Source organism: Pristis pectinata, chromosome 13 (genome assembly GCF_009764475.1).
Source record: "Pristis pectinata isolate sPriPec2 chromosome 13, sPriPec2.1.pri, whole genome shotgun sequence".
Classification (NCBI taxonomy): domain Eukaryota; kingdom Metazoa; phylum Chordata; class Chondrichthyes; order Rhinopristiformes; family Pristidae; genus Pristis; species Pristis pectinata.
In genome coordinates this window covers 953,381-967,604 of record NC_067417.1, presented here as the reverse complement: position 1 = coordinate 967,604, position 14,224 = coordinate 953,381, and the positions used below count along the sequence as shown (strand labels likewise).

Below are 14,224 nucleotides of genomic sequence, written 5' to 3'. Positions count from 1 at the left end.
GGCAGGGTGTTTTGGAGCGGCCTTGTTACTGATGGCAGCTTGTCGTCTTGTTGTTCACCCCTTGACCTTTCAGGGCCTTTGACACCCCAATGACTCGCCTGGAGGCCGACTTTGTGCAGCGAGAGGCTCCTCCGTCCTATGGTCAGCTGATTGCCCAGGGACTCATCCCTCCCGTGGACGACTTTCCCGTCTATAATCCGTCTCAGGTATGCCCATGCAGCCATTCCCTGCCCTCTGTGACGGTCGGTCTGCAGATCCTGTGAGGGATGGGGTGGACAGAATCCCCTTCCCGTGGAGGGGTATCAGGGCAAAGGTGAGAGGAAAGAGTGTAGAGGAAACTGAGGACACACAGAGTGGGTGATACCTGGAGGGTGCTGCCACAGGAGTTGGAGTCAGATACTCTCACCATGTTTAAGGGGCATTGAGGCATTGTGTAGCTGGGGCAGCGTGAGGGAGGGAGGGGAGTGTAGCTGGGCCAGTGTGAGGGAGGGAGGGAGGGGAGTGTAGCTGGGGCAGTGTGAGGGACGGAGGGAGGGGAGTGTAGCTGGGCCAGTGTGAGGGAGGGACGGAGGGGAGTGTAGCTGGGCCAGTGTGAGGGAGGGAGGGAGGGGAGTGTAGCTGGGGCAGTGTGAGGGAGGGAGGGGAGTGTAGCTGGGGCAGTGTGAGGGAGGGAGGGAGGGGAGTGTAGCTGGGGCAGTGTGAGGGAGGGAGGGAGGGGAGTGTAGCTGGGGCAGTGTGAGGGAGGGAGGGAGGGGAGTGTAGCTGGGCCAGTGTGAGGGAGGGAGGGAGGGGAGTGTAGCTGGGGCAGTGTGAGGGAGGGAGGGAGGGGAGTGTAGCTGGGGCAGTGTGAGGGAGGGAGGGAGGGGAGTGTAGCTGGGCCAGTGTGAGGGAGGGAGGGAGGGGAGTGTAGCTGGGGCAGTGTGAGGGACGGAGGGAGGGGAGTGTAGCTGGGCCAGTGTGAGGGAGGGAGGGGAGTGTAGCTGGGGCAGTGTGAGGGAGGGAGGGAGGGGAGTGTAGCTGGGGCAGTGTGAGGGAGGGAGGGAGGGGAGTGTAGCTGGGGCAGTGTGAGGGACGGAGGGAGGGGAGTGTAGCTGGGCCAGTGTGAGGGAGGGAGGGGAGTGTAGCTGGGCCAGTGTGAGGGAGGGAGGGGAGTGTAGCTGGGCCAGTGTGAGGGAGGGGAGTGTAGCTGGGCCAGTGTGAGGGAGGGAGGGGAGTGTAGCTGGGCCAGTGTGAGGGAGGGAGGGAGGGGAGTGTAGCTGGGCCAGTGTGAGGGAGGGAGGGAGGGGAGTGTAGCTGGGGCAGTGTGAGGGAGGGAGGGAGGGGAGTGTAGCTGGGGCAGTGTGAGGGACGGAGGGAGGGGAGTGTAGCTGGGGCAGTGTGAGGGACGGAGGGAGGGGAGTGTAGCTGGGCCAGTGTGAGGGAGGGAGGGGAGTGTAGCTGGGCCAGTGTGAGGGAGGGAGGGGAGTGTAGCTGGGCCAGTGTGAGGGAGGGAGGGGAGTGTAGCTGGGCCAGTGTGAGGGAGGGAGGGGACTGTAGCTGGGCCAGTGTGAGGGAGGGAGGGAGGGGAGTATAGCTGGGCCAGTGTGAGGGAGGGAGGGAGGGGAGTGTAGCTGGGCCAGTGTGAGGGAGGGAGGGGAGTGTAGCTGGGCCAGTGTGAGGGAGGGAGGGAGGGGAGTGTAGCTGGGCCAGTGTGAGGGAGGGAGGGAGGGGAGTATAGCTGGGCCAGTGTGAGGGAGGGAGGGAGGGGAGTGTAGCTGGGCCAGTGTGAGGGAGGGAGGGGAGTGTAGCTGGGCCAGTGTGAGGGAGGGAGGGAGGGGAGTGTAGCTGGGGCAGTGTGAGGGAGGGAGGGGAGTGTAGCTGGGCCAGTGTGAGGGAGGGAGGGAGGGGACTGTAGCTGGGGCAGTGTGAGGGAGGGAGGGAGGGGAGTGTAGCTGGGGCAGTGTGAGGGAGGGAGGGGAGTGTAGCTGGGCCAGTGTGAGGGAGGGAGGGGAGTGTAGCTGGGGCAGTGTGAGGGAGGGAGGGAGGGGGGTATAGCTGGGCCAGTGTGAGGGAGGGAGGGGAGTGTAGCTGGGGCAGTGGGAGGGAGGGAGGGGAGTGTAGCTGGGCCAGTGTGAGGGAGGGAGGGAGGGGAGTGTAGCTGGGGCAGTGTGAGGGAGGGAGGGAGGGGAGTGTAGCTGGGCCAGTGTGAGGGACGGAGGGAGGGGAGTGTAGCTGGGGCAGTGTGAGGGAGGGAGGGAGGGGAGTGTAGCTGGGCCAGTGTGAGGGAGGGAGGGAGGGGAGTGTAGCTGGGCCAGTGTGAGGGAGGGAGGGGAGTGTAGCTGGGCCAGTGTGAGGGAGGGAGGGAGGGGAGTGTAGCTGGGGCAGTGTGAGGGAGGGAGGGGAGTGTAGCTGGGCCAGTGTGAGGGAGGGAGGGAGGGGACTGTAGCTGGGCCAGTGTGAGGGAGGGAGGGAGGGGAGTGTAGCTGGGCCAGTGTGAGGGAGGGAGGGGAGTGTAGCTGGGCCAGTGTGAGGGAGGGAGGGGAGTGTAGCTGGGGCAGTGTGAGGGAGGGAGGGAGGGGGGTATAGCTGGGCCAGTGTGAGGGAGGGAGGGGAGTGTAGCTGGGGCAGTGTGAGGGAGGGAGGGGAGTGTAGCTGGGCCAGTGTGAGGGAGGGAGGGAGGGGAGTGTAGCTGGGGCAGTGTGAGGGAGGGAGGGAGGGGAGTGTAGCTGGGCCAGTGTGAGGGACGGAGGGAGGGGAGTGTAGCTGGGGCAGTGTGAGGGAGGGAGGGAGGGGAGTGTAGCTGGGCCAGTGTGAGGGAGGGAGGGAGGGGAGTGTAGCTGGGCCAGTGTGAGGGAGGGAGGGGAGTGTAGCTGGGCCAGTGTGAGGGAGGGAGGGAGGGGAGTGTAGCTGGCCTTCACTGTTGGGGGTGGAGGGTGAATGCGGAGGGTGAGGGGGACGGGGGGGAGGGAATATGCAGCACTGACACCCCCGGCTCTCTGTTCGCGGGGGGGAGCGTGAGTGGGACGGGGAGGGGGGAACGGGGGAGTGAGTGCGGAGGGTGAGTGGGAGGGAACCTGCAGCACTGACACCCCCAGCTCTCTGTTCCCAGGCGTCCGTCCTACAGAATATCCGCACGGCTGTGAGGCGACAGATCCGCCGCCATTCCATGCGCAGGATGACCGCGGGAGGGAGGCTCGGCCGGGTTTGGAGCAGGTTCTTCCGGCGGCCCCGGGGCTGGGGTCTGATCCCCCTGCTGACACCCACCGCCAGCACCCCCCCTGCCCGGCCAGGGGACAGTGAAGCAGTGCCTAGCTGCCAGGCCGAGGACGGCAGTGGGAGAGCCGGACAGGAGCCTGAGTCGGACACGGACACAGAGACCGATCGGCGAGTGGGGGAGACGCGGGCTGCGGGGATCGGCTCGCCCAGTGCCACGCAGGAGAACCCGGTGCCAAAGTCCTCGTCCCCCAGAGCAGCCGGGCAGGCAGCGGGCCACACTCCTCAGCTGCTGCACTCCTCCAGTTCTGAGGAGACCTCCAGCAGTGACTTTGAGTTCTCCCTCGAGCAGCGTCTGCCAGACGTGTGTGTCCGTGAGCCGGAGCAGGGCTCCGGCACCCACCAGTGTCCCACTGCCTGCCCCTCCCTCGTCCGCTCCGGCCGTGCCAGGGTCATGAGAATGGGCTCAGTGCGCTTGACCGTCTACGAGGTTTGCTACACCCCCCAGTCACACTGTCAGTGTGATCCCAGTCAGCTCAGCCTGGCCGCTGCTCTTCCTGTGCACAGGAGCCCGGACTGTGCGACGGAGAGACCCTCCTCTCTGTCTGTGGCTCACCACAAAACCTTCTCCGACGTCCCGCAGGCAGAGCCTTCTTTCCAGAACCCTTTCCGACCACCAAACCCTCTAGGCCAGGACCACTGAGGAACCCCCCCCCACCCCCCCAACTCCTCGGACACTTTGTAGATGGTGAATTCGTTCAGAGTTTTTAATGTTACAGTATTTTTTAAAACATTTATTTAATTCTCCAAGCAAACAAGAAAAGGAGTAACCACATGTCTATAACTGTTGTAAACAGGAGTGCAGTGCGCAGATGTCAGCTGGGGTTGGTGGGCAAACCTTGTCCAAAAACAGTTGCATTTACAATCTCCTGAAGTTGATGTTATATTTACAGCCTTTGGTGTAACAAGTGTCAACAGTGTAAACAAGACCTTCAGGTGTGCTGTTTATACACCTAACCCAGGATCCTAAAGAGAGCAATGAAATCCTGGCAGTTGCCCTGTGTTCCTGTGTGATTCTGGGTGTGCTCGTGTCGGATGTGCTTGTGGTCTCAGCCCCAGGGTCCGTGGGCTCCATCCACTCTTGGTGTGTGAGCAGGTTCAGCTGCCTTCTCCAGACCAAACTGTCCTCTGGTGCTTTGTAATGAGCAGGTATGGAGCCAGGTTCTGCTTCCAGTTACACAGGTCGTTGTGTTTGTTTTCTTGTGGTTGCCCTCTACAATCCTCTGCAAATATCACCTCATCTCTCCATGGTGCCTGTCAGTGTGGGCGTCACCTGCCCCACTGTGTCCCCCCGTGTGTGGGCGTCACCTGCCCCACTGTGTCCCCCCGTGTGTGGGCGTCACCTGCCCCACTGTGTCCCCCCGTGTGTGGGCGTCACCTGCCCCACTGTGTCCCCCTGTGTGTGGGCGTCACCTGCCCCACTGTGTCCCCCCGTGTGTGGGTGTCACCTGCCCCACTGTGTCCCCCCGTGTGTGGGCGTCACCTGCCCCACTGTGTTCCCGTCTGTTCGTCCAATCACTCGCCTTTGCTCAGCTGGGGACGTCTCTCCATTTGTCCCTTTCCTATGTTTGGCCCGTGGATGCAAGGGTTTGTGTTGGCAGGAGATGCAGAACCTGGGACCCAACCATCCCCGGTGAACTGTGCTGCCCAGAAGGTGTGGCTTCACTCAGTACACAGTGTGCTGATCCCGCCGGTGTCCTGCACTCAGTGCATTCCCAGCTTCCAGTTTCCAGCTTCCCCTGGCTGATGGTGAAGTTTACACAATCCAGACAAGGGGCAGAAATACCGGAAGTGCAGCAAAGCCCAGCCTGGTGACCCCATGATTGGTGCTGTTGGAATTAGACTGAGATGTACCCAAGCATTCGTGAGAGACCATTCCAGACTCCAGCTATGGTCATGGGGATGGGGCAGTCCCTGTGTAACACGGGGGTACAGTACTGGTGGGGACAGGTCTGTCGCTGAATAACACTGGGGTACGGTACTGGTGGGGATGGGTCTGTTACTGTATAACACCGGGGTACGGTACCGGTGGGGATGGGTCTGTCACTGTATAACCCCGGGGTACAGTATCGGTGGGGACAGGTCTGTCACTATATAACACAGAAGTACAGTACCAGTGGGGATGGGTCTGTCGCTGTATAACACCGGGGTACAGTACTGGTGGGGATGGGTCTGTCACTGTATAACACCGGGGTACAGTACCGATGGGGATGGGTCTGTCCCTGTATGACATTGGGGTACAGTACAGGTGGGGATGAGTCTGTCACTGTATAACATGGGGTACGGTACCGGTGGGGACGGGTCTGTCTCTATGTGACATTGGAATACAGTACAGGTGGGGACGGGTCTCTCACTGTATAACACTAGGGTACAGTACCGGTGGGGACGGGTCTATCGCTGTATAACACTGGGGTACGGTACCGGTGGAGACGGGTCTGTTGCTGTGTAACACTGGGGATTGTGGATAGGATCAATCTGGGGAAATGAAGCTAGCTTTTGAGACGCGTGTTCACATGTGGACGTTGTTTCTTCTGATCTTGTTTGAAATAGTCTGTGTTCTTGGTCAAAATGTTGCTATTTTGAATTAGGAAAGTGCCAAAAATGAGGTTGTCCCAAAGTATCAGTGTTGTTAGGGGAGAGGATTAATAAATTGTTTATTATTTAACCTCCCAGTTGTGGTATGGAGCTTTGGTGTGCGTACCACTGCGGGTGTGTGTACCACTGTGGATGTGCTTCCAGTTGTGTACCACTGCGGGTGTGCGTACCACTGCTTGCTGCCTTTGTCACTGCACTTTGCAGGGCAGATCCACGTGACAATGGATCCAGTCCAAAGGCAAGTGTGGAGTGTGTGATAAAGGGAATCTAAGGTAGGAGGAAAGTTGGATCAGATCTTCATTAGTCACGTGTACATCGAAACACACAGTGAAATGCATCTTTTGCCCAGAGTGTTCTGGGGACAGTCCGCAAGTGTCGCCACGCTTCCGGTGCCAACATAGCACGTCCACAACTTCCTAAACTACGTCTTTGGAATGTGGGAGGAAACCGGAGCACCCGGAGGAGACCCACGCAGTCATGGGGAGAACGTACAAACTCCTTACAGACAGTGGCCAGAATTGAATGCGGATCGCTGGCGCTGTAAAGCGTTACGCTAACCGCTACACTACCGTGGAGGTGTTTCTGGCGGGAGTTCCTACCTGGAAGGTGAGCGGCTTGTGATGGGATTCAGGTGCAGCAGTCAAGGTGTCTAATGGAACAACTGTTTATATAGCAAGCCTGGGCCCGCTGAGTGTCCCCCCAGTGTAGTGGGATCAGTTATGGGAAAGGCAGCAGCCAATGTCCAGACAGTGCTCCCAGCAACAGCAGTGTGGTGTAGGATAGATGGGCAACCACTGGGAACCAGGAGAGATGATCCCTCAGATCAGGGCACAGCCAGAGCAGCAGGGCCAAGGTGGGAGAGGGGAGGGTGTGTGGTGACTGGCACAGAGTTGGTTAAACCAGAGGATGGCATCTGAAGTTGAATCAGAATCAGGTTTATTATCACTGACGCACGTCCTGAGATGTGTTTTCAGCAGCAGTACAGTGCAAGACCTAAAATTACTGTAAATTACAAATAAATAGAGTGCAAAAGAGGAATAACCAGGTGGTTTCACGGGTTCAGGGACCGTTCAGAAATCTGATGGCGGAGGGGAAGAAGCTGTTGCTGAATCGTTGAGTGTGGGTCCTCAGGCTCCTGTACCTCCTCCCCGATGGTAGTAACGAGAAGAGGGCATGTCCCGGGTGGTGAGGGTCCTTAGTGACGGACGCTGCCTTGAAGCACCGCCTCTCGAAGGTGTCCTCGATGGTGGGGAGGGCTGTGCCTCAGAAGGATGAGGATCGTGTTCATTGACTGGAGAGCAGTGTGGGGTAGTGCGAGTTCCCAGGCGTTGGCGCTCACCCCGTGATCTTCCTGATGTGGACGTGTGCACAGGGACATCGAGCACTCTGCAGACGTGTGAACTGTGAGGCCAGACGTGGACATGCCGGAGGAAAGGATGGCCGCTGGGAGAGCGTGGACCTGGCGTTGAACAGTGGCGATGCTGAGTGCTCTGGGATACAAGGCACGGTTCGGTGGATCTCCGGTTGAGGAAGCTACAGGGACTTCCCAAAGCCAGGGTGCAGGAGTGGGGGAGTCACCATGCGCCTTGAGAGACCAGAGCTGGAGGTCTGGATCCAGTTCGGTACTGGAGGACAGGGGTGCGGGAACGAGCTGTGCGGGGAGGCAGGGGATTCGGGGTGGGTCCCGGAGCAGGTAGAGGGTTATTAACCTTCCCGGTTAAAACCCCTCCCGGTGCTCTGGAGGGATCGAGGAGCAGGGCACAGAGAACGGAGGCGAGGGGCAGGGGTGTGGAGTGGTTAGGGTGTGAGGCTGGAGGGAGCAGATTCACAGTGGCCGAAGGCCCCACTGGGAGGATAGAATCAGCCAGTGGTTCTGACGGTCAGGACATCCTCCTGCGGCGCGGTTCACTCGTTGTGGCGTTATTTCTGTAGGCGGAGACTCCTCAGTCCATCGTCCCACGGAGACGGCAGATGTTGGGATCTGGAGCAGGAAGCCAGCGGGCAGAGGGATGGAGATCCGACATCAGGATGGAGACATCGGGTGGAGATCCGACATCAGGAGGCTCTGAAGTTCCTGGTAATCTCAGCACTCCTGATCCCCGCTCCTCCCCGCAGCCCAGCGCCCTGGTGAAGCCCCCGATGGACTTTCCCCGGCCCAACCCGCAGAGATTCGGATTTTCATCAAATCCTCACGTTCCCTTGAATTTTTTGCCAAGCGGCAGATCCGTGACCCCGGTCCGTGAATGGTCTCAGATGGGAGCAGCTTGTTGCTCCCAGACCCTCCGTGGACTTGGACAATTCCTCCTAACCAGGCCGGTTCCTGCCGTTCTAACCTCAGCTGCTTGCCGGGGACCGTCCCCCGGTGCCCGCGCCGTTCCCAACCTGCAGCCCCGATGCGACGTGGGGTAACGTCATCCAGCAAAAGCCCAAGTGCCCGAGTAGTCAGAGGGTCGGGCAGCATCTGTGGAGGCAGAGCGACCGGGTACCTTTGGTATCGAGACCCGCATCAGGGAAAAGACTGGGATTTGTGAAGGAAGCGACCCCGGAGTGGCTGAGCTCTCTGCACGTCGTGGCTGACAACGGTGGGGGTATTTACTGAGGGAGTTTGCGGGGTGGGTAGAGGGGAGCCGGTGGGTGGTGTCCCGGGGTCCCACGGTCAGCGGTGGGTGGTGTCCCGGGGTCCCACGGTCAGCGGTGGGTGGTGTCCCGGGGTCCCACGGTCAGCGGTGGGTGGTGTCCCGGGGTCCCACGGTCAGCGGTGGGTGGTGTCCCGGGGTCCCACGGTCAGCGGTGGGTGGTGTCCCGGGGTCCCACGGTCAGCGGTGGGTGGTGTCCCGGGGTCCCACGGTCAGCGGTGGGTGGTGTCCCGGGGTCCCACGGTCAGCGGTGGGTGGTGTCCCGGGGTCACCGAAGGGAACAACCGACAGCGCTGGGGTCGGATTGCGACTGGCGCTGATTCACAGACAGGCGACGGAGAAGGGGCGGGGGGGGGGGGGGGGGGTCAGTGGGGGGGGGGGGGGGTCTGCTGGTGGCTGCTGGGATTTTCCACCAGTGCCGGAGTTTTGACAGAATTACGAGGAGGCGGCCATTCGGTGAGAATTTCTTCTCAAAAGGCGCAAAATCCCTGGAACTCTGCTCCGGGGGGGGGGGGGGGTGGCTGCAGCCTGGATCACTGGGGGCATTTAAAGAGCGGGGGGGGGGGGTGGCTGCAGCCTGGATCACTGGGGGCATTTAAAGAGCGGGGGGGGGGGGGGGTACGTGTGCGGTCGCCTTTGGCAAACATTTCACCATCCCTGACCTGACCTGACCTGCACTATGCAGGTCCACAGGATCTGTGACCGGGAGGAGGTCGGTGCGTCGGGACAACCACGTCAGTCCTGGCCCAGCCTGCTGACCTGGGCAGAACAGACGAAGGGATAAAGGTGTCCCCGACACACACGGCCGGGGTGTGGGCTGCACACAGCTCTCTCCCTGCGCAGCGGTCAGGTTGGTGGAGAGGCGGCAGCCCCGTGGGTCCGCCACACAGCCGGAGATCTTTACGTTCGTTCCCAGGTGAACAGATGACAAAAAGCAAAATACTGCAGATGCTGGAACTGAGAAACACTCAGCAGGTCGGGCAGGGCGTGTGGAGGGAGGAGCAGTGTGGGTCGATGTGCCTGCGGGCGCAGCCAGACCTGCAGAGTGCGAGTGAGGAGCCGGGCCCGTTGGCGGCCGATGGGGTTTAGTGCGGACCCTCGGGGTGTGGGGCAGGGTATGGTGTGGGGGGAATGTGGCAGACTGGGGGGTGACCTTATAGAGGTGTATAAAATCATGAGGGGCACAGACAGTGAACCAAAAACTAGAGGACACAGGTGAGAGGGGAAAGATTTAAAGGGGACCTGAGGGTCAACTTCTTCACGCAGAGGGTGGTGGGTGTGTGGGACGAGCTGCCAGAGGAGGTGGGTGAGGCAGGTACATTAACAACAGTTAAAAGGTACATGGATGGGAGGGGTTTAGAGGGATATGGTCCAAACGTGGGCAGGTGGGACCAGCTCACTGGCACCATGGTCGGCATGGACCAGTTGGGCCGAAGGGCCTGTTTCCATGCTGTATGACTCTATTGACACTACTGCAGGTGTGATCTGACCAAGGACCTTCGTGATGGGATTAGGACATCCCAGCTTCTGTCCTCAACCCCTCACCCAATGAAGGCCAAACATACCATTTGCTTGAAAACTACAATGATGCTGGAGAAACTCAGCAGGCCAGGCAGCATCCATGAGAAAAGCAGGTGGTCAATGTTTCAGGTCAGGACCCTTCTACCATTTGTTTGCCTTGCTGCCTGCACCCTCTGCAAGTTTGCTTCCAGTGACTGGTGTACACGGACACCCAGATCCACCACAATAACACTCTGTCTTTCGGTGTTTCCTACCTGAGGATAACTTCACATGTACCCAATGCGTGGGCCGAGATTTGCCCACTCACTTCCAGTGTCTACATCCTCACTGCTCCCAGCCTCGTCAGAGAACCTCTGTCTCCATCACCAAGCCAATGTTGGATCCAGTCTGTGTTGTTGGTCAACTTGGCTTCAGTTCCCTCATTCACACCAATGATGTGGAGGCTTTCACTGAGCAGGAGACGGGACTTGGAGCAAGAGGCACAAATATTTAAAAGAGGTAGGTCTCAGGACTTGTTGAGTTTCACTGAACGGGACTCTAAAAGAGGCACATTTGCAAATTATTAGTTAATAATTGATTGGCTAATTGGCTGCAGCCAATAAAAAGAAATTAGGGTCAAGAGGAGCGGCCATTGTGTGAGTGGGGAGCTGAGGCTTCAGTGTGAAGAGGTGGAGTAAGTGTCCCAGGTGAGGGGGAGTGAGAGCAGCTCTTTAGGAAAGAAGGTACCAGGTAAGAGCAGGTAAGGTTTTTTATCTTATTTTGTTGTTATCATTGATTTGCCTTTGGTTCAGGAGGCTTCAGTGAGTGGAGGCTAAGGTGACATTCAGGTAAGGTTTTTTGTTTCTTATTCCCCAGTTAGAGCAGTGAAATGACAGTCAGGGCAGTGGTGTGCTCCTCTTGTAGTATGTGGGAAGTCATGGAGACCTCAGGTGTCCCTGATGACTACACCTGCGAGAAGTGCATCCGGCTGCAGCTCCTTACTGACTGCATTAGGGATCTGGAGCTGGGTGAACTCCGGATCGTTCGGGATACTGAGGAGATGATAGACAGGAATTACAGGGAGGCAGTTGCAGGATGCAGGTAGCTGGGTGATCGTCAGAGAGGGAAAGGGGATAGGAAGTCAGTGCAGGGCACCCCTGTGGCTGTTCCCCTCAATAACAAGTATATTGTTTTGGATACATTTGGGGGGGGGGGGGGGGTGGTAGGAAACGACCTACCTGGGGAAAGCCACAGCAGCCAGGTCTCTGGCACTGAGTCTGGCTCTGTGGTTCAGAAGGGAAGGGGTGGGAAGAGGAATGTAGTAGTGAGAGGGGATTCATTGGTTAGGGGAACAGACAGGAGATTCTGTGGATGAGAACAAGACTCCTGGATGATTTATGAGCATTTGGAGAAGCGCAGCCCGATTAGGGATAGTCAGTATGGTTTTGTGAGGGGCAGGTTGTGCCTCACAAGCCTAATTGAGTTTTTTCGAGGAGGTGACAAAACAAATTGATGGAGGTAGAGCAGTGGATGTGGTGTATGTGGACTTTAGTAAGGTGTTTGATAAGGTTCCCCATGCTAGGCTCATCCATAAATTCATGAGGCTTTCCCACAGAAGGTAGAAGGTGGTGGTAGATGGAGAGTATTCTGCCTGGAGGTCGGTGACTGGTGGTGTTCCACAGGGATCTGTTCTGGGACCCCAGCTCTGTGATTTTTATAAATGACTTGGATGAGGAAGTGGAGGGACAGTTTAGTAAGTTTGCAGATGACACGAAGGTTGGTGGTGGTGTGGATAGTGTAGAAGGTTGCTGTAGATTACAATGGGACATTGATAGAATGCAGAGCTGGGCAGAGAAGTGGCAGATGGAGTTCAATCCAGAAAAGTGTGAAGTGATACACTTTGGAAGAACAAACATGAAGGTGGAGTACAAGGTTAATAGCAGGATTCTGAGCAGTGTGGAGGAACAGAGGGGTCTTAAGGTCCAAGTCCATAGATCCATCAAGGTTGCTGCGCAAATTGATAGGGTGGTTAAGAAGGCGTATGGTGTGCTGGCCTTCATTAGTCGGGGGATGAGTTGCAGCTCTATAAAACTTTGGCTAGACTACATTTAGGGTATTGTGTTCAGTTCTGGTCACCTCATTATAGGAAGGATGTGGAAGCTTTAGAGAGGGTGCAGAGGAGAGTCACCAGGATGCTTCTTGGATTGGAGAGCATGTCTTATGAGGATAGGTTGAGCGAGCTCAGGCTTTTCTCTTTGGAGCAATGCAGGATGAGAGGCGACTTGATAGAGGTGTATAAGATTATGAGGGGCATAGATAGAGTGGACAGCCAGCTCCTTTTCCCCAGGGCGGCAATGACCAATACCAGAGGACATCAGTTTAAGGTGCATGGAGGAAAGTTTAGGGGAGATGTCAGAGGTAGTTTCTTTATATAGAAGGTGGTGGGTGCCTGGAATGCACTGCTGGGGGTGGTGGTAGAGGCTGATACAATAGGGACATTTAAAAGACTCAGACAAGCACATGGATGTAAGAAAAATGGAGGGTTCTGGGCTGTGTAGGAGGGAGGGGTCAGATTGATTGTGGAGTAGGTTGATACGGGTCGGCACAACATTGTGGGCCGAAGGGCCTATACTGTTGTATGTAGCACCCACCCCTGCAGTACCCCTGCTGGAATGCTGGGAATGCCACAAACGGAGCAGGGAATGTGTTGGAAGGTGAATTTCTTATGTTGGTAAAGGAGCCGCCTTAAGCCGGACCTGATCTGAGCTGGAAGCTCTTCAGCCCTCCTGAGTCCAGGGGGATGGCTTGTAGCAGTGGTTCAGGGAGGCAGCTCACCACCACCTCCTTGGGCAGCCAGGGAAGGGCCACGACTGCTGGCCTGCCACTGACGCCCCGATCCTGAGAGCTGGGTCGCGCATTTGATGATGTGAAAGCAATAGAGTCTTCAAAGGAGATGGAGCACCACATACAGCACGGAACCAGGCCCTTCGGCCCTTCGGCTCTCCACGTACAGCACGGAACCAGGCCCTTCGGCCCTCACGTACAGCACGGAACCAGGCCCTTCGGCCCACCATGTCCCTGCTGACCAAGTACCCATCTATGCTGGTCCCATGTACCAGCTTAGTGATGTAGTGGAGAGTGAAGGTGGTGATCTACATTTACAACAGGATCCAGATCAACTGGGAAAGTGGCAAAGGAACAGTCGATGGAATTTAACTCAGACAAGTGCGAGGTGTTGCATTTTGAAAAGTTAAACCAGGGCAGGACTGGCACAGTGAATGGCAGGGACCTGCTGTAGAACAGAGAGACTTTGGGTACAGAAAGGGCCAACACAAATGCATGGTGATGACAAAGGCATAGAGTACTCGTGCCTTCATCAGACAGGGCAATGACGATATGCATTGGGATGTCATGTTACAGCTGCTCAAGTCGTTGTGAGACCTACTTGGTGCAGTTCTTGTCTCCCGGCTGTCAGATGGGTTTACGCTGGAGACAGGGCAGCTAAGATTCACCAGGACATTACTGGGACTAGAGGGCTTGGGCTATAAGGAGAGGCTGGACAGGCTGGGACTGTTCTCTCTGGAGTGAAGGAGTCTGAGAGGTGACCTTATAGAGGTTTATAAAATCATGCGGGGTGTAGATAAGGTGGATGGTCACAGACTTTTTCCCGGGGTAGGGGAGTCTAAAACTAGATCTACCATCACTTGAAGAAAAACACGTTGATGCTGGAGGAACTCAGCAGGCCAGGCAGCATCCATGGAGAAAAGCAGATGGACAACATTTTGGGTCAGGACCCTTCTCCAGGACTGAAGATAGGAAAAGGGGAAGCCCAATGAATAGGGGGGAGAAGCAGAGGATTGGAGAGCAGAGCGGGGGCCACTGCTCTACCCCCCTCCCCTGCACCTACCTACCACCATCTCTTACCTGCATCTACCTATCACCACTCTGTTCCCACCCTGCCTCCCCTCCTTTGTCTGCCTATCACTGCTCTGCCTCAGGTTTAACTGATCAGCCCTGTGTTTTGTAACTCTGTCCCCTTGTGTGTGACTCTCCCACTGGCGAAAACATCCCGACATCTCCCCTGTCAAACCCCCTCAGGATCTTGTATGTGTGAATAAGGTCACCCCTCATTCTTCTAAGCTCAAGGAATACAGACCCAACTGTCCAGCATCTCTTGAAAGGACAACCCTCTCATCCCAGGAATTAGCCTGGTGAATCTGTGGACTGCCTCCAATGTTACT

The 14,224-nt window shown here is 57.4% G+C and overlaps 1 protein-coding gene across 1 annotated transcript in view; it reads left to right on the top strand.

The window, feature by feature from the left end:
• Nucleotides 1–4,247, top strand: part of lrp3 (low density lipoprotein receptor-related protein 3) — a 28,198-nt gene extending 23,951 nt beyond the window's left edge. Inside the window, exons 6-7 of the mRNA XM_052028069.1 lie at nt 74–206; nt 3,089–4,247. Of these exons, the coding sequence (XP_051884029.1) occupies nt 74–206; nt 3,089–3,895 (940 nt within the window). The 3' untranslated portion in view covers nt 3,896–4,247. The remainder of the gene's footprint in view (nt 1–73; nt 207–3,088) is intronic.
• Nucleotides 4,248–14,224: the final 9,977 nt, after the last annotated feature.